Consider the following 26201-nt stretch of genomic DNA (forward strand, 5'->3'; position numbering starts at 1 on the left):
GCTCTATCAAATGTTTAAAAAAATTAATTTTCTGTTGCTCTGTAATGAACTGCATTAAGCCAGAGACCATTGGTGCAGAGGGAGGTTGTAGTGATTAGCAACACCAATGGGAGGCCCTCTGTTCAGAGTTCATCTGATGATGATATTCATCTTCTCCATTACCAAGAATTAATGTCAAAGCATGAAATTTTGATCCATCGTAAGCGGATACTGTGATAAGGTCTGATTCTCTCTTGAAAATAAAAGTCTCATAAACATTGTATAATAACTTTTGTATTAGTGTTATGATGCTACCATTCTCTGGTTTTATCTAATTGTATTATGGTACATGGAAGCAATTTTGATTTGTAAATCTTTCAGAGCAAGAAATTTTGTCTGCCTTCATCATCAGACCCCTTATCATATTTGGATCTACCAGGTTGTATTTATCCCTCTGACTCAATGTAGAGGACTCTGGAGAAGACTGAGTTCTTCTGATGCTGCCTACTGACAGCATTACAAGGGAGAAATAAAATAGATATTTACAGAAAGAGACTGTGACAGTAAATTGATGTGCAGAAACAACGTGATGCATCATTTACATGTGAACAGCATATGCCTGGAGCCTGCCTGTTCCCTGTTCTTTTGTCTTCTCTTCTCTGGAACATCAGATACAAGAAAATATCACAGTGAAGGAAAACAAAAAAAGCAATTAAATTTGAACAGCCTGTATCATCTCTGCACTATTGAGTAAACCAGGCAAACATTTAATATAAGAGGTTTGAATATGAACCTTTGCAGAATTAGTAAGAAGGGAGAGAGAATTCAGATGATCCTGAACTAAACTGCATCTTATTCACAAATATCTTGCTTCCTTGAAAAGTTTACAAGAAAATAACTAGTTATTGGAAATCTATTGGGGAGGAGGGGGAAAGAAAGGAAAAGAATACGATGCTGTGTCAGGTAAAAGTTCAGCCAAAGTCAAACACTTTTACTTTCATGTTATTTGGCAAAATGTAGTAAATGGAATCACTAATCAAGAGAAAATCTTTAAAAGATCAGGAGAAACAGCAGCTGGTCAAATTATGAACTGGATACTAGTAGAAAGTAAAGTGCTGATCTTATTACCTGGTTTGGAGATTTCAGTACTGGCAATTCCCAGATGATTTATTTTCCAGGCAGTTTACAGTCCTGACACAAAAGTCTTCACTTTGATCCTACACCTTGAAGAAAATGTTTGATGCAAAGCAAAAACTGAAAGAACGTCTTTCACTTTGTTTGTACAAAAAGGCTTTCAAGAGAACACGACCTTAAAAACATAGTTCTAAGAAAATCAAGTAACACAGAAGTAAGTCACTTAAAAAAAATAAAAATTATTGAATGGTCTTTGGAAAATCAGAGCTAAACTGTTTTTTCATAAATCTGGCAAAACACTGACCTTATATAGAAAACCGCTTTGATCAAAAAGACCCCAACACACCAAAACCTGTGAAAAATAAGTAGCAAGGACAGGGATGCCTCCTGGAGGACTGTCTACTGGCAACCCACACTGGGGCAGGGACCCACTGGCCACCAAAGTAGTATTTTTGCCACTGCAGTGGCACATAGTTGATTTCCAGAGTTTTTCCAAATTACCTGAATCCTTATGGTTAATTAGCAAGGATTAGTTGAGACTATTTTGCCCATGACAAAATCTAAGTGCCCTATTTTTTTATTAATTGGGAGATATGGAAGGGCATGATGTAGATTTCTAAGGTTTCTTCCCATTATTCAAAATGAGAGCCAGATGCCTGTAGCACAGGTAATCCTACTAGGCTGCCTTGACTTTATGGACAATAAAGCCAAAAGGACAGGGGCTTCAGCTATTGAGCTCTCCCTTCCCATTTTTAGCTGGGTGAAGCTGCACAAGTCAGCTCAAAGCCAACTCAGATGCATATTTCTTCTGCTAGAGCATTTGCAATTACACTCAGCTACATTCCAACTTCAAGAGAGACAAACTCACACAAAGAGACTTGGGTTCATGGAGCCTATCTCTGCAGTGGAAAATGTCAACTGAATTTTCCTCTTCCCTTGTATAAAGACTCCTTCAAGTAAAGAGGGAATTGGCTGATGTAATTGCTGAGACATTCTCCATCGCATTTGAAAAGTCATGGCAATCAGGTGTAGTTCCAGGTGACTGGAAAAAGGGAAACATTGCACCTGTCATTAAAATGGGTAGAAAGGAGGCTCCTGAGAACCAACATATCAGCCTCACCTCTGTGTCTGGGAGCATCATGGAACTCTTAGAAGTTATGTTAAGGTACACAGGGGACAGGGAGGTGATTTGGGACAGCCTGTATGGCGTCAACAAGGGCAAATCCTGCCTGACCAACCTTGTGGCCTTCTACAATGAAGTGACTACATCAGTGTGATTAGAGAAAGGCCTTGGGTGTCATCTATCTGGACATAGGTAAGACTTTTGGCATATCTCCCACAATGTCCCTCTCTCTAAATTGGGCACACATGACTTTGATGGGTGGACTGTTCAATAGATGAGAAACTGCTTGGACAGCCACACCCAAAGAGTAGTGGTCTAAGGCTCAATGTCCAGATGGACATTGGTGACAAATGGCCTCCCTCAGGGGTCTGTTTGGGATCAGTGCTATTTAATGTTTTCACCACAAACATGGACAATGGGGTGGAGTGCAAATCCACAAGAAACAGAGACATTTTTATTAAAGGTTTACAATGCAGATACAGAAGTTGTGTAATAATATGCTACTTACTGCAAAGCACTACCAATGAACATTCAAGCCTTATGGAAAAAAAAGACATTTTTCTTCCTTTTGCTAGTGCTCTGCTAATAAAATTTACTTCCTTATATCCTTGAGCCATCAAGGCTACAACATTATTACTGCTAAACATATTTACAGTCAGGTTTCTCAATTTTTGGATTGCAGAAACAGAAAATGTCCTTAAAAATATTTGGCTGTCTGCTGGCAAGTCACAGTATTTTGCCTGTGTGCTTCATGCAAAATAAAGAAGAAATAATGGCTTCAATTAATTACATAAATTTTGTGAAAGCTGAACTTTTGACTACCCACAAAACTATGATCTGAAGTTTACTTAAACACATTTTTTGTCTATGAGTTAAGACTTTCTTTCATTCAAATATTCATTCAATATCTTAAAATTTTTTGATTGTCGTATGTGAGCATGTCAGACTACGCTGAATCCATCAGGTAGTAATGATTTCACAGGATGTTACTCCATTTAAATCTAGTTAATTCTAGATTTATAATTAATAATAATAATAATTTATAATTTTGTTATTTAAATAATACTGCTGTGTGGTACAAAACAAGGTATCAACTCCTTCCAAGTGCCTATCTTATGTTGTTTAAAAATTAGATGCAAAACCTCTTAGAATGGTGATGACTCTGGTTTAAACTTTAATGATGGCTATGAGGTGATACAGCTAAACTAACACAAAATTAAACATAAATTCATATGACCACACAGTCGAATTTTCAAAAGAAAGAGAAAAAAATTAAGGCACTTCTGTTATATCTAGCTTCATCCTCTGCTGATATATAGGCTACATATTTAGCTGCAACACAGTGATGAAACTCAAATAATCCTTTAATTTACAACTTGCAAGGATTTGGTCTTCAATCTTTATTATGCAGTCTATGGCAGAAACAAACAATTTCACATTATAACCTTATTTTTACACAGATTTAACAATGAAAATAAGAAATATATTTTGGCTGCAGAACAAAACAAACAAACAAACAAAAAAACCTGTTCCATATAGCTGTATTTCAGAATACACTTAAATTCATCAAAGTACAATTTTCCTCCAGTTAACTACTGATGATTTATTTACAGAGCAAGTAACAAACAATGTCTAGAAAATACCATTGAACCACAGATTATCTACATGGATATTTCTAATCTTCATAATAGAAAACAGCTAAGAAGGCATTTGCTGCAGCACATTGTTTCTTCCTGAAATCTTAATGTGTTTTAGCAGCTAATACAAAATGCAGATGCAGACTGTATCATGTTAATTAGAAAAGCAAACATACTATGGGTTTGGCTAAGAAAAAGTAGATGTCTAGCAAATTGGTTTTTAAAATTTCTTTTTTAAAAAAGGTCTAATGCATTAACTGCTCCAAGTACTTCATATAAGGGCTGTTGTTTACTTACAAAGTGAAAATGCTGCTGACAGAGGAGCTGAAATTTGAGAAACTACTTGAAAGAGAAGACATCATCAGCCTGTGCAAGCTGTGACAGGCTCATAGCTACATTTTTATTCCCAAAGAAATTTATGTTAATCTATGCTATTTTGGGGATCATTTGACAATCAATAACAATGTAGAGTACTTTCATTTACTCCTATCTTTTAGAAAAAGTGATAGCTCATTGTTTTGATTTTAAAGTGTTTTTTTTAATTTATATGAAATAGAAGGAGAAGATGAAGCTTGGAGGCTTTTTTGTTTTTTTTTTTTGTCTTGTTTTGGTTGTTTTGGTTTGCTTTTTTTGTTGTTTTTTTTTAAGGGATCACTGAAAAAAAAATTTCCTTTGAAACTGCAAAACATGCAACCCTTGCAAGAGAAGACCTCTTAAACTAAAAATGTGTTGTTCTACATGACCTCATGAGACTTCAGCACGTAAACAACCTGCACAGAAAACACCTCTATAAATAAATTTTAAGAGTAAATAGAGTGTACCCAACAGTATTACAACTTCATATCCCATTATTTTCCATCCTCAAAAGCTCACCTTATTTTTCAAACTATGGTTGTCTAGCCTTTGAATTTTTGTTTCCAACCTTTTTTAACACCACTGTAACTTACCAAGAGCATGTCAGGTTGCTACAGGCACAGTAGCTTTGTTTTAGACTAATGCATGTGCTCCTGGTAAATAGGAATGCTTTGAACACTGGAGCCTGGAAAGGCCCCTGTATCTTCTGGCTCTGCTCGCTGTTACATTTCATGCTTCTGTTAAGTGCAATGCAGATGTGCTGCAGAAGCAATTTTTGACAGACTGGAAAAGCAGGCACTTTCCTCTGTGGTATTTTGTTTTTGAGGGAAAGCAAATCCTACATGTTCCCACTAGCACACCGTGGCAGTGGCCACTGCTCTGAGAGCCATGCAGCGGGAGACCCTGTCACGGCAGTGGAGTAGTTTCAGCTTCTTGAAGTTCCAACTGAAAGGAAAGAAATTGCAAATACAATGAACAATTGCTTGATATCTTCCCACCCACAAGTTTGTGTGTGTGTTTTTTTTAGGAGGAATTTATTTCTCATTTGCAGCTACTGTTCTGATGTATAAAGCTGAGCACATAGCCCAGAGTAAGGCCAGGCTATGCTTTTGTCTGAAGCAACAGAGGAAATGATCACAAAGAAACATTAGTAGGTCTGAAATTTGAATTAGAATATACTTCACATCAAGCCAGTTGTTCTCTTTCTAGGGTGGAACTCTCTATGAATTTCATGAGCATGGAAAAATTTCACTCCCTCTCTGTATTCTTTCTGTAGCAGTTACAGGGGAATTCTTGCTTTAGGTGAACACATTCTGTGTTCATATCAGACAAGTGTCTAACTTCTGGATTTTCAGTTATAGTCTAGTTTAAATTCTATGTTAGGTGGACTCACATCAGCAAACAAGCCCAACAATCCCTCAGCCCTGCATGTCCACGGTCTCCAGGCTGAGTCCCTACTTGCATGCAGGCAGGGTAGCACTACAGATGTTTTCACCAAGAAAACCTGCTTGCTGCTTGGCACACCCTGAAAGGCTGCAACCCCTTTTTGCTCAGCAAATTTTGTACAAGAACCTGCTGAGAGCTGGGTGGGAGACACTGCAATTCAAGGGTTTATGGAATGGCATAGACACAGATGGAGCCTGGAGATTCCCAAAGAGCCCATGTCATTGCATATCAGCTACAAAAGAAAGCCCAGTTTTAAGGACCTATTACAAATGTTTCATAGATGTCACTATCTTGCCATAAATGGGCTTTTTAAGAAACCAGTACTTTAAAATTATTATTGAAATACAGTATAATTCACTGTAGAGAAAGGAGAAATGTTAATTTTCTAAAAACACACAGGAATGCCATTCTCTGTTAATACAGATAGATGTGAATCTGCCAAGAAGCTGCCCAATTTTTTCATGTTTCTGCAACAGGAATCACCAGCATTCCCCACATTTGTTCACAGTGGGTCATATAGCACAAGGAAAATTAAGAAGTAAGAAAACACTTATTTCATTCATTTAATCAAAGTGAAACTAGCTTTCAAATTTTCCTTTTTTTAACTTAAAACTTTTTCTTGAATCCAATATCCTTTTGATTTCTACATGTGGCTGCCAATCCAGGCAGTAAAGGCAAAGCTTTCAGGGCTGAGCCTTTTGTTGTTGAACATATCTGAGGCCTCATTTTCAGCATATGGAGAGGATTTACAGTTTCCATTAAGGCATTTAGACATATTTCAGTAGTTGATAAAAAAGCATCAGAAGCTAGAATTGAAAAGACGAGTTACAAACTAAATTGTCCCAAAGATGTGCCTATACATAATTTCCTTAATTGTTTGGATACATTTAGGTGAAGCTGCTATAAAAGCAGCTATAAAAATGGGTCACAAAGAAACTAATCCACTGAAACAAATTAAATTTCTCAGATTTCTGTAATTATTAATAATCCAGTTCCCTAATTATTTAGGATTTTTAGTGATTAACACATATATACTAGCAAAAATCAGTTTTCAGGGAAAAATAACTATCAATATTTTAAATTCAAAAAATTAAACCTTCTTTTAATCTCAGAGATAAAGTGATGCAGAGAGTGTCTGAACATCTGAAGTAAAAGTGATTTCAATATATTTGCCAACATTTTGATATGAGTCAGTTAATATCAACAACATCAAAAACCCTCAGCCATTTGCAAAAGCTACTATTTGGTCTTTCATTCCCCTCCCCTGCCAACACTTGGTCATAGAGAAAAGTTCAAAGAAAGCAGTTTTGCTTTTCAAGCATTTTTTCCCCCCAGGATTCCATCACTCCTTCTCCATGCAAATACACTTATAAGATTGCATAAACCCTCCTGAAAACTATAAGCATTTAATCTAAACCTTTTTGGCAATGCCAAGCAGCCACAGAGTAGGCCCAAGGCCACTATATTTAACTCAGAATAATATGAATATTTATGATGTTTCCTGTTGGTGCTTTTGAACTGGTAGAAGACACTGTTGTTCCTTCCAACAACTTAAATACTTAAAAGTGTCAATTCTAAATGCTTTTAAATGCTTTAAGAGTGTTAGGCTGTATGTGATTGAGCCTTGCAGCTCTCATTTAGCAGCAGAAAAGAATTCTTACTTGGCAAAAAAGCAACTTGTAGAACATCTGTTTCTTAGAAAATTGTATGAAATGTGCCAAGTACTACACAGCCTTGCAATTAGAATTCATACCAAATGCTCTCCGAGGCGTTGTCTATACAAGAAAGAGCTTGTCAGTATACCTCAATCAATAGGTACACAAACTAGACTTTCCTTCACAGAAAGCACTTACCTGTAAAAAGAATACCCTGTCTATAGAATTTACAGAATCTCACTGTCTGAGCAAATATTGGTTTGTCTGGGGGTTTATTTTCTTTTTTATTTTCTGAGAGCTAAAGCTTCATTCATTCTAGGGACTTCTGTGTTTAATAATATAAAAATATCAGGTATTACATTTTTAGTTGCTATTCCAGAGAATCTGTCTAGTGCAGATTAGTTTAACAATCTTGTCTCTCATTCTGATAAAAGCAGACATCAAAAATGTCCCAATGTTTGCAGGAGAAAAAAAAAAGATAAATTGACTTTAATATTAAGTTTTGAACATGGCTTGCTCTGAATGTATTCCATAGACATTGTGGAGAGTGAGAAAGATTGTACCAAATAGCTGCTGAGCTGAACTCCAGGGAGAAGGCCCAGGTCAGCATTCAGGGAGCACATCTGGCATCAGCAGCTGCCAAAGCAAGGACTGCAGGGATGATGGGGAAGGAAGGGGAGTTGGCCACTCCAGAGTCTTTCAAATACCTGAACATGCAAAGTCCCATCCACCACCTATGAGTGCCTGAGCTACCAAGTGCTGGCTTCTTCTCCCTGGCTCTGGGGAAAACTAATGGTTAGTTGCTAGGAAGAGCTACCAAAGCAGTCAAAAAATTTCTTCCAGCTCTGCACACACCTTTTTTGTTCCATGCAGTTTGGCTCTTTACTTCAGTTTCCATCCTTAATGCCTCACTTGAACCTCATTCCTTATGTTTCCCTCTCTCCTCAATATTTTTCCTGTCACCTCCCCTTCCCTTCAGCATCCTTCCCTTCCCTGCTCTTTACATATGCTTGATTTCTTCGTAACTAATTTATTTCATCACTATTCCCTGAAGAGAAAAACAAACCCTAACCAGCAAAGAACCCAACTATAGGACTAGCTTCCCCCTTATTGCCCTTCTCAAGATCATTTCACTTGCTTGCTCCATCCCTGCCCCAGCAGGCTGTCTCTCTTGGTGGTGTAGGCTGAAACATCTCTCTGGGAAACATCATCTTCTATTCTGTGCTCAGGCAAACAGATTTTATTTCACTCAGCCTCTAGGCGGTACCTAGTACACATTAATCTTTTCTATGGGTAGAAGTTTAGAAGGCTACAGCTCTCCTAGAAGTAAGATAAAGATATACAACTAAATGTAGAAATTGGATGCATACACACTGCACTCTATAAAGCTGTAGTTGTACTAGACAGAAATACAATCTTGCTGTCAGACACATGCACAAAATTGACTCCACTGAGGATTACAAATGCATTATTAACAGATGAATGTAGTAGTTTGCTACACCTAGTAAATATTACAATACATACATACATATATATGTGCACCTATGCCAAGTTTGGCAGTTCTGCCTCACCACCAGACTGAGCAGGTGCTGATTTCACAGGCCACAGTTTGGCATGGATGAGTCAGACACAGGTGAACACCAATTGTTGATGCTTAATAAAGATTCTCGCTTTAGCCCTTCTCCCTTTAGACTTCCCTCCTCTTTTGTGGTGCAATTACTGTTTAGTCTCCTTGGAGATGGGAATGCTCTTATTTGGGCTATCTGGCAGCAGCTGAGCATCAGGCAGATAGCTGCTTTCACAAGAAGCCCCTGAGTTCTGCACCTGGAGGAGGCAGCCAACTTGTGGCTGAAGTGGCAGCAGTGAGAAACTGTTGCATGAGCAACCTGAGTATATTGCTGAAAGGTGATACAGCAAGGAATGAACCAGGCTTATGCCTTTCATTCTTATTTTTAAAGAATTACAGAGACAACTCAGACTTTTAGTGCTTGCAATGTGCTTGAGTTACTTTCATGAATGTTAAGATTTTCTTTCCTGTTTTGCTGAGAGATGAAGCTTGGAAAACCTCAAGACGAAGTACAGGACCATGGATACTGAACATGTACAAAACAGCTTGTTTGCAAAAACGATGCAAAAATAGGCTGAATAAAAAAACCACAAACAACTCTTGTTATCTGATGTGCCATAAAATCCCTACTTCCTAAAGGCTTTTTCTACATGGAAAAGGTATTTTCTTGGTATACCTGAAATGGCAAGATGTCACATTAGTATTTAACATGTGTGTATATATTTTCATATCTATATATACATATATATACATATCTAACCCCACCTTATTCACCACATAATTATCTGACACAAGAACTGCATGAGACAAGCCTTGGTCTATCTCTTGCATGACTTTCTGGACAAGCAAGGCCAGGTAAGCCTTCTTTGTACGTCAGGAAAAGTGAACAAGCACAGTTTTTTATCTTTTTATTCACTGTTGCAATGGGAGAAGATGAGAGACCTGTATTCTGTCCCACCCCTGTCTCTGTCAGCAGATAAGGAGTATGAACAGGGAAATATGTGATTAATTTTCAACCTGCTGCAAACAGCCTACAAGTGAAACACTGTTTTTTTATAATGTGCTTTGTACATGCATGCACACTGGACCCAGTCACTCAAGGTACCCTTTAGAACCCTTGGCTTCTGAGCATCAAGCAAGGCAGAGAACAACTTAGCACCATGCAGGACTGGGGTCTCTGTGTATGCATACACCACTTTCAAACATAACCTTGAAAGTGTTCAGACCTTCCAAAAGCTACAAATCAGTGTAAGTGGTAATTTCAGAACACATGTCATCTCCAAGCGGGTGGCCTGGATCCAGAGATGACATCTCCACTGCTAGTCATACCTGGTGGTTAGTCCTATCCACCGTGTTGGCAGTGGAAGCATGGTCACGAGTGTTTTGTCGGACTCGGGTGGAGTTTTGCTGCTCAATGGTTGAGGAAGTGGGGATGCAGAACTCTCTGAAACACCTTTTGAAATTCTCATCTAGAAATGCATAAAGGACCGGATTAAGGCAGCTATTTGTATACCCTAGAGCAATACAGAAGTGCCAGGAGACAGTCTGAAAAGTAGTTTCTGGGATGTTGACCAGGGCTTTAATGATAACATAAATGTGGATGGGAGTCCAGCAGACAATGAACACTGCCACCACCACAAGAACCATCCTGGTGATTCTCCTCAGGTTCCTGTCCTTCTCTTTGGAGCCGGATAACATGCGGACGCTCTTCAGGCGTAAAATCATCAGCCCGTAACACACCGTAATGATCAGCACCGGCATGATGAAGGCAAAGATGAACACACAGATTTTCAGGAGGTTCTCCCAGTACCAAGCAGGGTGGGAGAATGTAAGGGTGCAGTCAATTGAGCCTGAGGAAAAGGAAAACAGAAGAGAAGGACATGCAGGTTAGCTTTTCATTTGCTTTTCTTTAATCCTTTCTTTAATTAAATATCATAGGCAAATATATGAAGACTTTACACCTAAGTAAACGTGTAAAATGAAACAATCTGTGACCTGTCATTTCCACAAACATTGGTAGGATAGAGTGCATGAAGCATGAGTTAGAAAAACAAAACTAAATTAACATGTTCTCTTTTGCATATTATGGCTTGGAATTTAATGGATACTAAACAAGGAAAAGAGTTGAATTGTCATATATGCTTAAACTTTGACTGATTTTCACTTTCAGTATAAAACATGGTGAAAAGAAAGTTTGTTAAGCCACCACATATGTTGAGAGTTTGGGCATTTCAGGGCAACAGGGAAGAGAATGCCACGACACTTGGTAACTATGCGCTGTGGATGGATTTATGCTGACATGCTCTCACTGCCCCTTTATGGAAGGTCTTGGAGCACCAGTGGTCCAGAAAGTGCTCTCTGCTCTGTATCATGTCCTGCCAGACAGGGTGTAACATATCTATGACTGCCAGCTTTCCAGTGAGAGTATCCTGGGTAAAGCTCCTGTGCTGAGGGGCAGTGCAGAACTGCCCCACTGCCCCACTGCCCCACTGCAGAAGGCAGACAGGCACAGATGCTTTTCCAAGCACTACAGTAACTGAGCGGGACAGCAAGACTTGCATGGACCCCCTGAAGGAGCTGGAGCTGCTTGCTGTTAAACACGGATCACATGCACTGCTTGTGCAATCAACTGTAGCCAGATGCAAAATTGTTGAAGGGGCTCATTTGCACTGATAATTGCTTTACACAGGTTAGAGGTCAGAAGTTAATTCAACGCCTCTACACTACAGTGAAACAATGCAGAAAGGAGTTTAAATGTAGAGTACTCAATTTAGGAATGACAGCCAGACTTACCATGCCTGTATTTAGTAGTTGCCATGAACATAACTGGCAGGCCAATGGCAGAGGAAAGAATCCAGTTGCAGACATTGACAATTTTGGCATTTCGGGGGGTGCGGAAATCAAGGGCCTTAACTGGGTGGCAAACAGCCACGTAGCGATCCACACTCATGGTGCAGAGAGTGAAGATACTGGTGAACATATTGTAGTAGTCTATGGATATAACAATCTTACAGAGGATGGTACCAAATGGCCAGGTTCCCATCAAGTAATTCACGCTCTGGAATGGCAGAGTACTTGTTGCTAGGGCATCTGCCAATGCAAGATTGAAAATATAGATGTTGGTGGCAGTCTTCATTTTTGTGTACCTAGGGAAAAAAAAATTGGCAGAGCATGTGAATGACTACCACTGACATTGTTAAATAAAACTGAATTCAGTGCATCATCTATAAAAAGCTTCTGTAAAATAATGTGCTAGATACTGTCAAAGATCACATTTCCTGCTTTTAAAGAAATGACCACACTATGATTCACCTCCATGTTGGCGGTTCAGTGAGACATCAGCTAAAGGGTATAAGGAAGAAAAGATTAATTTAACTTGTGCAGAAGAAAAAGATACACAGAGAAGAAACAATATTACAGACGCTAATGAATTGAGAAGATGAAAAAATTGTATGTTAACAGATTAGATACTGTACTACATGGATAGATTTTCTGTACCTGCTGACGTCATGCCAAATATCACAACTATGTTCTGTAGAAATAAAAATTCATTTCTAGGTTGTGAAGTAGTAATGATGTCATTCCAAAAGAGCAGCACTTGAGACCCATTTTTTATGTAGAAGCTGTACTTTTGCAGTGGTACAAAAAAAGTTTCAATTTAAGTAATGCTCCTGGCCATGCTGCCCTGATCGCTGCTGAGGTTGCTGGGCCCTGTGGCTGCTTGGCTTTTGGGGGTCAGATGGCTTGCTCTTTTGATGAAACTTCCTTCCATTTCTGCAAAACTAATAAGAAGAGTGTTTGATCAAATATTTTACAATTTATAGAGTGCTTTTCAAGAGGAATAGCTAATTTCAAAAGACCTGTTAGGGAACCTGCTAGGGTAAACAAAAAGTAAAATACATAATTTTGTGGGTTTTATCTCTCTGAGTTAGATTTCTTCAGAACATGAGTCAGTTGCCTAAAATCCCAATGAAAGAATTGTGTAGGGAATGCAACTTTTCTTTGGTAGGGTGTGCAGAAATGCAGACCTCATGTTGAATGGACCTAGAAAGATTTTATGATGAACATTTGAAGTCATTGGTACTGGATCTGTTCTCTCATTTTTAGCACTTATCATGAGAAGACACTAACAATCCTAATTTCAATTTAGGGTGGTTTTTAAAAGCAGATTTCTAAGTAGATCCAAGCGCTATCTTGATTGATACCTTGAGAAAGTATGATCTGAATATGATACTTTCAAGTTGTAAATAAACTCCATATTCTGAAAGTCCTGTAAAAACTTTCCTTACTCCATTTATATAACAAGTTTGTAACTAACACAGGAGGAGGTAGATGCTGCAAGCATCTACAACTCTCTTCTGGAAATTTGGAAAATGTACAGGATTGCAGTGTGGGAGAGGTACACAATAAAAGCTATAGCTCTAAAAGCTGTTTGGAAGGAGAAGAAAATATTTCTCAGGCAATTTGCTGGAGAATCTTCCAGATGAGAATAAAAGCAACAACATTTATATTCTGCTTTTAATATTATCCAGTACTAAGCCCTGTGGTTTATCAAAATGAATATCTCTCCAAAGGTCTGAGATATCCAGGAGTATCTGCAGGTTTGTCCAGAGCTGACCTGAAGGTTTGATTGTGTTGTGAGCAGACATATCCAGCTTGCTCCCACCTGATCTGCTCAGGCCAGGACAGCGACAGAGGGGCAGTGGCTCTCAAAGGTGATGAAGGTTCTGTGCCCTCACCTGGGCTGCTGATCCCTGCTCAGACCTTAGATGATTGCCTGCCTTCTTCACAGCTGGACAAGAAAGCACACTTGGGAATGATGCTCAGTGCTGCTGCCATCACACGTGATTTGGGACAGGACTGTCTGGAGAGCGCATGGTCAGCTTATAATGACAATGCTTTGTCAGCAGCAATTAAAGCCATTATGATTTAAAAGAAACGCTTGATACAGCAAAAAAGCCCAAACCATCAACCAATATGTAAATGACTTTCAGGTTAGCATGACAGAGGATAGACAGAAAAACACTCTGAATAAATAGAATAAAGTTTCTTCACTGGGCATGGGCCTTATCCCACTTAAATGCTACATATTTTTCAGTTTTGCAATCTAATTTTCAATGCCAGTTTAAGTTTAAAAGTTCTTGGACTTGCTTTTTTTAATGGCCTCTGTAGACCATTACTGAAGTGTTTTGCTTGATGTACTCTGTAATCTTTGTACTTCTAATCATGCTGTTTTTAAAATGAATAGAAGCAGAGCTCTTACGGTGACAGAAAGTATTTCCCTCCACCTGCTGCCTAATCAACAAAAGCCTATTGAAATTTACAATATTCTTTTCAGTGAATTCTATGGGCATTTCTCTGTACAAAATATTGAAAGATTTTATAAGGGGCTTATTTCTGCAAGGTACATTTTGCAAAACATGTATTTTTCTAAATTAGTAGATTATCAGTGTTCCCAGGATTATTTTTTTGGCATGAAAAAATAAATACCAAAGCACTTGATTAAACATAATTTTAACAGCATGAAAAGCAACAGTCAGTCAAAATGAAGCTTTTCAAAGTCTTGAACTTAGCTGCTATTATACTTTTTGCTAAGGTATCAGTCTACCTATTTGAACGAGCAGAACAAACATTTCCATTATCCAGACAGAGATGTTTATGTGATTCTATTTCTACAGTTGAGATGGACTTAGTAATACCAAAATTTATAATGCAATACCAAAATTTATAAATGCAATCTTTTAAGATACTGCTTTCACACTTTCATTCAAACTTACTAGAGAATCTAAAACTTAACAGAAACGTAGACAAAAAATCTTAATTGCAAACTCATAAAAATCTGAATGCTGGTATTTAGATTACATTAAAATTTCAGTGTCTACAACATCAAGTGTATTAAATTCTGCACAACAAAGCAAGGTTGCAAGTGAAGACAGAAGTTAGCTTTGGGTGGCCTTACTTTTATTTTACAGCTCTGCAAGGAAAAAACTAATAGAATGTGATGAACTGGGGGCTTTTTGTGAATATTCAGTGCAATACTGCTCTTGGTATATATCCAAATTAATTATGCTCATTATAATACTGGCACCTACTAGTACACCCCTTCTAATTCCTCAGTGCAGGTTTTGTATCATAAAATATCTGTTCATGGTACTGGTTTTTTGCTGCTAATAGCAGATGATAAATCAGGTTTACAACAGTAAGAATACACATTATGTCTGTCTAATTTTTAGGGAAAGCTCAGCCTTGTCTTTATCTTCAATCCTACAAAGCTTTAAGGTAGACTTCAAGTTTGAAGACTTGAGCTGTACAGGTCCACTCACTGAGATTTGCTTGGAAAAGAAAAAACAATGGAGAAAAGAGTGAGAATTCAGCTCAGATAGCCACCATATTCCTAGCATTCAAGGATTAATAGAAAGCCCTAAAATGGACCCCTCAACTGTCCGCCTACAGGCCACTTGTAGTTTGCAAACTAAATAAAAATTTCACCAGGTTAATCTTTCACCAGATTAACCTCAGAGAGACTCCGGCTCCCGAGGGTAACAGCACCTTTCCTTCCACGTCTCGTGCAACAGGAGAGATGTGAGCATGTTTGTGACTCTTATTTAAGCCTCACAGAGTTTTTATAGTGCTATTGTGGTCCATACAACTGATGTAGTCATGTCCCTACTGCTCCCTAATCAAGTGGTTTACATCCATGTGGATTGTTGAGACATCCTCCCCTCTGCCCTTCTGGATCAGATCGGCTTTACAGCATCCTTGGACCACCAGGCTGGTGCAAAGAGGCTAGAGAGGTCCACACTTAGCTCAGTGTAATACAGATTATTATTATTATTATTATTATTATTATTATTATTATTATTATTATTAATAATAATAATAATAATAATAATAATAATAATAATAATAATAATAATAATAATAATAATAACAACAAGACCACCACCAACAAAAAGAATAATGATAAATTAGTATTATGTTGTTATAATAATTATTATTAATGATAATGATGCAGCTCAGAATAATACATAACATTTTAAATTAACTTGAAGAATTTCCTCTCTGAAAAACATCAATGAGGAGGAAAGCAGAAAGTCTTTTTCACTTATGAAATGGAATGGGCTGGTCGATGACAGACTGGTAATAATTACTTTCAGCAACACAAAGGCATGCAAGGTTTTGCCTACAGGATGCTAATTTGGAGACAAAGACTACTTCAAGATCTGTGTCGAAGTTCAGCACAAAATACATGAAAAACTGGACAAAATCACTGGAGATTCACTGCAGAAAGCAGTCACTCTCAAAAATGGTTTGGCTGCTGAAAGAAACAACAGCCAACTGTTAGGTCTTGCATACAGACAACCTGACATAACTCTTCTTGATGCTGGAGATTAGGTTAGCATTTCAAATTCATGTTCTTCTTGCATAAATGACTTGTTAAACAAATGAAGAATCATTATGTGCATACATTAGATTAGCTGAGGTTGCCTTGGGTGGCAAGATTAAAAACATGTGAAGTATGCCTAGTTGAATCAATTTAATTTTTTTTTTCCCCATGACTGTTCTGCACCTTGTATAATGCAACTCAAAAACAGTAGGAAAAAGGGATTTTTTGGATTTTTTGAGATATCAGGTGCTTTCAATTTTTCTTGAGTCCCTAAAGCTTTGAACAAAGTCATGACCTACTCAAGGTGGTCTATAAAAACCTGAAAAATTTTTCTGTCTGCCAATCCAGTTTTAATATTTAACACTGAAATGAAGTCTCTCAAGCCCCATTCTGGAAAGTACCTTTGAGCTAAAGGGTCTCAAAAGGGACTTTACTGATGTCCATCTATTTTATTATCCTTTTATTCCCACAGTAATGGGTCTCCATAGAGTGAAAGACCCATACTATATCTCAGCCACAGCTAAGACGTGTGCTGTGGCAGGCTGTAACCTATTAAAACTTTTGAAGTCATATATATTCTGGATAGGTCTAACCTTCCTGTCAGTGAGCACATGATTTAATTACCTTGAAAACTTAAGTCTTTGATTTTTCTATTAATGGGTACTTCTGAATGCTTTTTCCTTAAGCCATTTAATTTCATCTCTGGCTACAAGCACAATAAATTTGTGCACAACCCTGATAGGTTATTAGGCAGTAAGGCCACCCAGATTGGAAGTGCCATCTTGTGGTTAACAACCTCTGCATCCTTTTGATGAATATTCTACTAAAGAGATCTTATACAAGGCTGTAATTTAAAACAGTAAGCCCTGACTGAACCAAACCAACAACAAATTGAAAAACTAAACAAAACTTTAAGCAGGTATAATAGAGCTGAAGGCGTTCACACTTTGTTGCAATAAAATTGAGCAATTTGCATCACATTCACTTACTTCCTGCACCCATCCTGAGTTTGGGGGTAAAAACTGAAATGGGGGAGTGAGGAAGCTTTTGCTGCCTTTAAGAAAGACAGAAGCAGTTGCTTTTCCCTCCTGCTGAAGTCTTGCATCCTGACTCCCAGCACAGTGCTACCCATTCAGTGCTGTGACCTGTCATGGTGGTTTAATTAGAGATGAAAAATGCCAGGCATCACTAAGGTGTCAAGGCATGACATCCTGAAGGAGTGCAGTAGATCTAAGATCAGAGTTTAGTTATTTGACATACTTGGTCATACTTCACATACGTTGTTCTAGAGCAGCTTTCTCTCCTTCCTTCACTCACTGGCATGGGGCTGTCCATTTTCTGAAGGAGTCTGAGCATGTATGGGGTCAGTGTGGGCCTGAGCACAGGACAGGGAACTGCTGCACTGTAGCTGCTTCAGCTGTTACCTCTTTTCTCCCTAACAGTTTGTTTTCCCACTGCTTTGTCACTTTATTCTAATCCATGGTACAAACGAGATTTGGCCAGAATGTAACCAAAGTTTACTTCCCTCGGGGTACCTTGTTAGCATCTTTGACTTCCCAGCTTATCCCTTCCCCTCATCAGGACAGTGCCAAGGCATGTGCAGATCCAGCAGTATTTGCTTACAGGATGCAGGAGAAGCAAGCAGAGCACATCACCTCTGAGGAAGTAGCACCAGCTCAGGGCCATTTTTCTTGTACTCAGAACCCATCAGGAATTTATCTCATACCTCAGCTTTGGGAGAGGGTGAGCTAAACAAGAGCCTTTTAGGCAGTCACCTTTAGTCTTCAGTGCTTGTCTTTTGGGAAATTATGTGGAGTTGTGAGGGTCTCTGACTCATCCTGTTTTCCTGTGATGGACTTTGGACTAAAAATAACTTGCTGCTGTCTTTGTGGCTCTTCCCAATTTTATTTTTTTGGCTACTGAGAGGCATAACTTAGAAGTTTTCTTTCTGCTATTTAGTTTAAGCCAGTAAGTTTAGCCCCTACATGGAGAATATAAAACAAGCTTTCTCCAGACATCATAAAAAGCTACTTAATGATAAAAAACAAATGACAGTAATAAGTATGCTTCAGTGCCCGAACAGTCATCTGCTGGTACACTTCCCTCCCTTCCAGCCTAGCTGAACAGAGGGAAAATTACCTGCCAATTATTTCAGAACTTAATCTGGCCTGTTTGTTAAACCACTTTTATTTGAGTCTCTGTTTGCCTGGGGCTGAGGCATATATGGGTCTCCAATAAAGGTCATTGCTTTCATGGTTATTGTGTAACATATCTCTCTGAAATAAATCAATGGTGCTAAAAAGGCTAACTTCAATATATTGCCGTTATCCAGCAGCAGGTGCTTATTGTTGAAGCTTTTGCTTTGCTAGGAAGACATATAAAGGAAAACTGTCAGTATATTCAATTTGACTTTTTCCCCTCTGCCTTCAGGGAAGTGTGACTGAGAGTAAAACTGCTGACTACACCTCTGATAACAGATAATGTGGTGACATTTTCCTAGAGGGGACAAGTTATCAGCTACTTTGTCTGGTTTCCAGGTGCTGGTACCTTACTCCTGATCTGTAGATGGATCACCTGAGATAAGGACTGTACATGAAATATCCCTGGTCAGCAGGGAAGCTGGCAGGGAAGCCTTTGAAGACAGTTTTAATGCTAGTAGATGTGAGATCCCTAAAGGTGTGGTAGGGAACAGCAGGTAATCAATCCCCCTGGTCAGAGGGTAGCAGGGAGGTGGCATGGGGCTGGAGGCCAGGCCATACACATACTGTGCAGACCAAAGTAACACCAAGCATGCAAGGTATGGCCTCTTGCATGCAGGAGATTGGGATCTTCTGGTGAAGCTGTTGAGTGTGATCTGGAAAGGAGAAAAAGAGGTGAAACAATGGAATTAGAGAGAATAAACGCGGAGGAAGGCTTGCCTTTGATGTGGGGAGAAGGGGAAAGCAGGCAATGGTGGAAGCTGGCACGAGAGGAAGGAGCACAGCTATGTGTTATGAGAGAAGACCTGAAATCATGTATATAAGTACAAATCATCATACAAGTATAAATCATCATATAAGTACTGAAATGATGGACTCAGTCTCCACATGACAAGGATGAGATCGTGTCTGCAACTGTGGCTCTGAGGGAGTTCCTAAGACCACAATCTTATGAGAGTGATTTGGGTAATTGGCTCCTTAGATGATTTTTCTATAGGTGCAGCACATCCCAGGGCTGAAGATTAGCACTGTGACAACTGCTACTCCCTGCCCCCCCTTAAAAAAGAGACTTCACTCAGTTGGAACTGCTCCACACAACACAACAAGGAGGAGATGTTCCATATTACACAAACATTTTTGTTCTGAAGTTTTATTCTTGATCTGAGATACCAGATCTTATAGCTGATAATTGAACACTTCTCAGTAAGAAGGTGGAAAAAATCTATTTCATGTCCTTCACAGTTATTTGATTAGCTATGGTGCATCGTCATCCCTAACTTTTTTCATCATGAAAATTCAAAGGAAAATATAAATAAAATTTAGAAGTGTTTAACATTAAATGAATGAATGAGAATGCTTATCACAGCTTGCCTAAGCTGTGGAACTCCTTGATAGTGAACATCATTAAAAGCCCACTTCCAAAAAGGACTAGAGGTCTTTGAAAGATAATTATAATATTCCCACTTTCAACACCATAAACCTAAACTGCATGATATAAACCAAAGAAGACACAGATGGTTATAAAAAGAGCTTTCTTTGAGATTATCCTAAGCACAACAATTCAGAAAATAGTTGCTTTTGGATTTTTAAAAAATATAGTTACAGGAGTGGATTTGTATTTTGAAGAGATTTATCAAGCATTGATAACTTGTTTTCACTTGGAATTATAATGAAAAGAAATAATTTTTTGAAAATGTCTGTTAATGAAGATCTCTACAACAACAATCTTATAACACCTAAGCTTAAAAATAACCAAACTGGAATCTGTGAAAATGCTTCACATGTTTGTTTTGAAGCAACTTTGGAAGAAGGTCACAAAGACTGCCACTACTAAACAATCTTATTTTTGATCCTCATTTTTTTGAGGAGTGCTGAATGTTAGAAATGTCCACAAAAAGCCACTGAATAAATGCTAAGGCAAACTGCATCTCAGAAAATCTCTGCAGTCTAAAAGTCTATTAGAAGGATACTCACACAGTTTTGCCCCTATCTTTTTCCACTCTGTGACTAAACACCAGCTGCTGGCTATGGCTAGAAAAGAGGCCAGTGAGCTAAATTATGATTCTGTGACATTCGGACTTGCACCATGTTATGTTTGAGATTTTTGTAAATATGTCACCTTTTGATCTAGAAAAGTTATAAAAGCTTATCCACAGTGTTCAGCAAAAGTTGTGCTCAATGGCTTGGGAAAAGACTGTAAATTAAAATGAAATAAAGCAGTACTTCAGGATTAGGTTAGCTAAATAGCTCCTTAGTCATTATCTTGCTAGCAGTTATGTAATGTAAGCAATATGTGCATACAGTATTTTCTACCCTTACCAAAGCCTTGAAAAGTTGGTAACTTTTGATTATTTTTATAAAGAAATTTAAAAAAAACGAGGAAGTGTTTAACACTATTTTTTCATGGGAGCCATTACCATAATGTCACTCCAGGAAAAGTACAGTGGGTTCAAACAGCTTTAAACAGGCAAGTAGAGTGAGAAGGGTTGTTTCCTGCCCAGAACTGCCTGGTGGTAGGCACTAGCAGAGCCAGAGGGTCTGTGCACCTGGGCCTGGCACGCTGTCCTGTGTGCAGGAGTTCACTGGGACTGGGGCCAGGCACAGGCTCTGGAGATGAGTCTGGGGCTGCAGAGCTCTCACTCATCCCTCAGGTGTCTCTGCTTCCTCAGTGAGATGGGTGTTACCGCCAGGATGCAGCCTCATGTATTTTTGGTCAAATTTTCATCATGTCTGTAAAAACATAATTAAAAAAAAAGAATATAAAGGTATACATTCCTTTTTATCTGTCTGCTTTCCTTCATCTTGGGGGAGGGAGGAGAGCTGCTTGCTAGTTAAACATTAACCCACTAGCAAAGGTTGGTAAAGTCTGTCACAAACAGTATGCAAACAGGGACACCTGCCTTTCTGTAAGGCAGGATGCTGAGGGTCACCCCCTTGCTATGCTGCTGATTTAATTCAGCTCCTCTGCTGCTCCTGCCCAAGAGTGCTCCCTCAGTTCTGTCCCCAGGTCTCCTTTGGCTGGTGCTGTGAGCTGTATTAATTCATAATTGACATGACTGGATAAGGCTGCTGAGGCTTTCAGCTCTTAGCACGGGGGCAGAATCTTTGCAGTCAGTGGAAGAGGCAGGACACCCACACAAGCAATGCTGTGCAAATGCAGAGAGGTTGTTCTTGAGGCTGTGGACAGGAAAGAAAAGCAGGAATTTTATGCACTTCTCGGTTTCTAAGCTCCCTGATCTGTGCTGTTACAAAAGATGCTGAAGGTTACCTTACATACAGCATCCATAACAGCATGTCACCTTGCAAAGAACCTATTTTTTAGAAATACTTGTTTTGCTTCACCCACTTTCAGGCTTGAGATAATTTCCAGAATTTTTTTCTCTAAAAAGACTCAACACTTCTGTGCACAGGTGTGAGAATATTTATTTCTCTGGTGATATCAATTATTTCTACAACTGAAACTTCAACTCTAAACCTGTTTTACGTAATAAAACAGTTTTTCTGAATTGTGAGTGAACTCAACTGAACCAGAGTTTCAGTGCTGCACAGTCTTTCCAGATTAGATTCAGCCACAGGTCTTTTTCTTCAAAACACTATTAAGAGGCTGTTTTGAGACACACAGAAAGATTTCTCTTAATTTCAGAGAGAGGATTTCTTCGACTTTTTTTCCCCATTTGCCTTTTTTATTTTCTTTAAAACAGTGTAATAATTTACTCAATGAAACAAGACATTTCCTTCCTCTACAAAGGATTGCAGAGAACCCGAGACCCCTTTGTTTATGGTATGTGAAAAATTTATAGCAAAACAAATGAGGAATCACTCTGAAATTGAGTGACTTCCGTGGCTGTTGGTGGAATTACATCTCTCCCAGAGCATTTGGATTGTGGAGGACTGGGGCCTCTGTGAGCTATTCCTCTCTTCCAGACCTGTGATGCTTAAGATTTTCATCTAGGCTCTATTGCAGCTTTCCTGCCTTAATCACAAAGCATATTGTTATTTCCACTCTAATTGTGAGACTAATATCCCATCGACTCGGTGAGAAAGCTGGAAAAGCCTTTAGATTACTGTGTAAATTAATTCAATGCCACATGGTACTAATTGCACACTGTCTTCTTGTACTCCACAGCAGGTAGAAGTAGCATTTGCTGTCGATATAGCCATAATGACATTGTATTATTCATATTAGTAATTTACACTTACACAAAGCACATGAGGAAAACAGATAATAAAAATTATCTATAGATTTTTTTCAGATTACAGGAAATTCATGGCTAGCTGTAAAACCTATTAAACTACTACTGCTGTCACTTGAAGGCATTTTTTGGTACTTGAGGAAGGGAACACTTCAGTGTTAGTAACAGGAGGTTAAGCCTCACATACTTATATACATAAGTTTTTTTATATGTTTTACACATATAAAACATCTAAATATTAATTCAAGGATGAAAGCATTCAGCTGAATAGGAACCATCCGGAAGGATGAGGAGAGTGGATGAGAATACATTAATTATTATGTAATGTGTATAAATTGGAAATCTTGGAATGCATTTGTCCAGTCTGCTTTGCAGGAAGAGCCTTCTTTTCACATTGATAATCACAATACATTTCTAACTCCTCCTCGGACATATCTGCTTTCTGACCTCTGTCTGTCCCAGCAGAGATAGCAGGGTGGCATTGTCTATGATGATGATAGTTCCCTGCAAGGCCAGCACTTGCACTGTTCTGGCTCCAAACCCCTGGATTTGCCTCATGTGGAAAAATTTTAAGAGTAATAATGTTTATAAGAATGATATAATTATTTTAAAACTATTTCCAAAGAAACCAGGCATGAGATGTTAGCATGCAGTACACTCGATCTGAAGTCACTGTTGCTTTCACTGGGGCTGGACTCTGCAAGGTGAGTAGGACAGTTTCAAACATCTAAGCACCTACCTCCCAACTCCTAGTATTTTCAAGACAAACTAGGTACCAATATTACTCAAAAATCTTAATTTTTAGTAGCCTCAATTCCTCTCACAATTAATTTGAAGTTCAATGTTTTGTTCTTCCTGAGCAGGCATGATGGGAAAGGCAAATAAAGAAGGGGAGTTTTATATGATGATGAATTCAATCCAGTGAAACTTTTGCCTCTTACACAAAAGGAGGCATGAATGTGAGCACATTTCATCATATTCTATGATTTGAAACACTTTCAGGCTAGTATAGCTTGCAGCAGGAACTAAATCACTAAGTTCCCTCTTGCTGACCAGATACACTACACGTGCAGAGAAGCACAGAAAGGGAATGTATTTTCATGCTGCTTAAGTCGCAGATGCTATTCAGCCATTAGCATGTAAAGTCCTTGTCATCCCAATTGCTTAACAGCTGTGGTGCTAACTGGGAAGGAATTCTGTCATACCAAAAGCTGTTCTTGCACAGGAGATGTGGGGTTTGCCCTAAAATTCCTGATGGTTTTGGACAAGTCACTTAATTTGCGTTTTCTTCTGTAAAATGAAAATATATTTTTGCTTTCTCCGATTGCTTCTGGCTTTTGTTTGTAAGCTGTCATCTCAGGGAAATATGCTTTCATTAGATAGGAATCTAAATACAAGTGCCTCATTAGATTTGGCTTTGTGGTGCAAGTGTAATTCAATTAATTACTGTAAGAAATATGAACCTAGTAAGGGTTATGCCCAGGATAATAAATACATAATTTCAGGGACAAGCTGCGGCATATTTCTCTGCTGACAGCTATCCTGTCTCTGTTACACTGTGCATCTGCTCTTCCTCCCAGAGGAATGCATTCAACACTGCTATGGTGACTGCAGTCATGCCCCCACTCAGAAGCCTTTCTGCAGATGTATGCTCACACAGACAGCTTGGGTTTCAGACTGACCAAAACCACAGGAGGACAGAAGACAATCTCCCCAGCTCTGTGCATGCAGCCTCTAAAGCACAGTTAAACCCGCAAGGCTTCTGAACTGCTCTAGTCTGAACCACTGATGGGTATCACTTGTGTTCCCACTAGGTCTACCAGATGCACAGGCTTTGCAGTGACATCCCTAACACGTGCCGCATCCTCCATCCTGCTGCAACACCCCACGGTGACCGCGACCCTCACCCCCGGCTTTCCACAGCTGGCACTGCCCCCACGCACCACAAAGCCGCCCGCGGCCGCTGGTTTGCCAGGGATGCCAAGAGGCAGCCCCGGCTCCTGCGGCCCCGACTCCTCGGCGAGCGCGGAGCTCAAAGGGAGAACGGACGCTCCAGACGGGGGGGGGAATGGTAGTGCTGGGGCTGCCTCGATAGGAACGGAGCGCGCCCCGGGACCACCCCTATCTCCCCCCTTAAAAGCGCCCGCTGGGCTCTCCAGGGCTCAATGGATGCTTGGTTTGGGAACGACGAGCAGCCACGAAAGGAGATGGGCTCGGTCGGCCCCGTCCTGTCGCGCCCCGCCGTCCCTCTCCCGGCCCGTGGCTCCCGGGAGGTGGCAGTGTTCCCCCACGGAAGCCACCTGCCCAGCTCCAGGCCGGCAAGGGAGCCTCCTCCATCTATCTCCCTCTCACTCATTTTCCGCTCATTTACGGGCAATGGATTTACCGCGCGTGATCTGATCTGTAACAGCCCCACTGGGGGCTTTTTCTCTTGCGGGAGAGAAAGTTGCCAAGTGCCGCAGCACAGCCGGAACGCCGGGACTACAGAAAGCGGTGGCGATCACAGCATACGTATTTATACACGTGTATACGCATGTATGTCTATACACATATATAATGTATTTCAATATACACATATAGATCTAGACATGAGGCAGAGGATCTCCAAACACAGCTACAGAGAAGCAGTGCCATTTACATTTTGTTCGTGCATTTCGGAGAGCTGGGTGGACAGACAGGTGGATGCGTACCGGCTATCCGTGTACCACCCCCTATCTGTGCACCAGCCCGTGCCCATACACGCTCACAGGCAGTGGCTACAGTCCCTTTAAATCCTCGCTCCTTAGGGGACAAGTCCGGGATTCAGGCCGCGTTTGCCAGAGCCGCTCGCAGAGGTGAGCAGCTCAGTGGGTCCTTAGAACATCTTCGGACGCGCAGCGGTTTCTGACGGACCGGCCGCCTCTCACTGCTCCACCGCAAGTTTCTCTTCCACCGTCACCCGCTCCGGCTCTTTATCAAAAGCCTCCTTCCCTTTCCCTTTCTTGCGCCCGCCCGCAACCCCAGTGCACCCCTCTGCGCGCTGCCTGGCGGAGGGGGGCCGCAGCATCCCCGGCGGGACACCGTCCCGCATCCCGGCTCCGGGCGGCGGGGTTCCGCCCCGACGGCAGCGGCCGTGGGCTGCGGGGCGGGGCAGGGCGGCACTCACCTGACGATGACATACATGACCAAGAAGTTGCCGAAGAGCCCCACGACGCAGACCACGGAGTAGAGGGCCATGATGGCGATGGCGGTGACCACGGAGGGGCCGCCGCCCGCGGGCGCGCAGGGCCCGCCGCCGCCCGCGCTGCCATTGCCGCCGCCGCAGGGCTCGGAGCGGTTCCAGCCCAGCGCCGCCGAGGCGTTGCCCCAGGCCGGGCAGGGCGGGCGGCAGGCGGAGGCATTGGCGGCGAACGGGACCTCCAGGACGCCGGCGAGGAGCGGCGCGGACCCGTTTCCCAGCAGGTAGGCGACAGCCATGGCCGTCTGACAGCCACGGCCTCAGCGCGGCCCCCCGCTCCCCGCGCCCCAGGGACGCCCGGCGCGCCGCGC

General features: G+C 40.4%; 1 protein-coding gene and 1 long non-coding RNA gene across 3 annotated transcripts in view; one reads left to right on the forward strand and one right to left on the reverse strand.

The window, feature by feature from the left end:
• Positions 1-2657: 2657 nt before the first annotated feature.
• On the reverse strand, positions 2658-26146 carry OPRM1 (opioid receptor mu 1). 2 transcript variants are annotated; one of them, XM_066546951.1, is made up of 4 exons: positions 25819-26146; positions 11689-12041; positions 10225-10745; positions 2658-5172 (listed from the first exon to the last, which is right to left on the reverse strand). In XM_066546951.1, the coding sequence occupies exons 1-4, from the start codon at positions 26127-26129 to the stop codon at positions 5134-5136; spliced, it is 1224 nt and encodes a 407-aa protein (XP_066403048.1). In that variant the 5' UTR covers positions 26130-26146; the 3' UTR covers positions 2658-5133. The 2 variants fall into 2 exon arrangements, with proteins under 2 accessions (XP_066403048.1, XP_066403049.1); XM_066546952.1 differs by lacking the exon at positions 25819-26146 and adding an exon at positions 20898-20999.
• LOC136554731 (uncharacterized) overlaps positions 26002-26201 on the forward strand; it is a 122960-nt gene continuing 122760 nt past the window's right edge. Inside the window, exon 1 of the long non-coding RNA XR_010783372.1 lies at positions 26002-26114. This is a non-coding gene — a long non-coding RNA (uncharacterized lncRNA). The remainder of the gene's footprint in view (positions 26115-26201) is intronic.

Source organism: Molothrus aeneus, chromosome 3 (genome assembly GCF_037042795.1).
Source record: "Molothrus aeneus isolate 106 chromosome 3, BPBGC_Maene_1.0, whole genome shotgun sequence".
Taxonomy (NCBI): Eukaryota; Metazoa; Chordata; class Aves; order Passeriformes; family Icteridae; genus Molothrus; species Molothrus aeneus.

Coding starts and splice junctions, on each gene's coding strand:
- OPRM1 (XM_066546951.1), bottom strand. CDS start 26,129: ATGGCTGTCGCCTACCTGCTGGGAAACGGGTCCGCGCCGCTCCTCGCC. Junction 10,746..11,688: donor AACTACTAAATACAGGCATG/GTAAGTCTGGCT, acceptor CCTTTTCCTCAG/GCTCAATTGACTGCACCCTT. Junction 5,173..10,224: donor TGGATAGGACTAACCACCAG/GTATGACTAGCA, acceptor CTTTCCTTTCAG/TTGGAACTTCAAGAAGCTGA.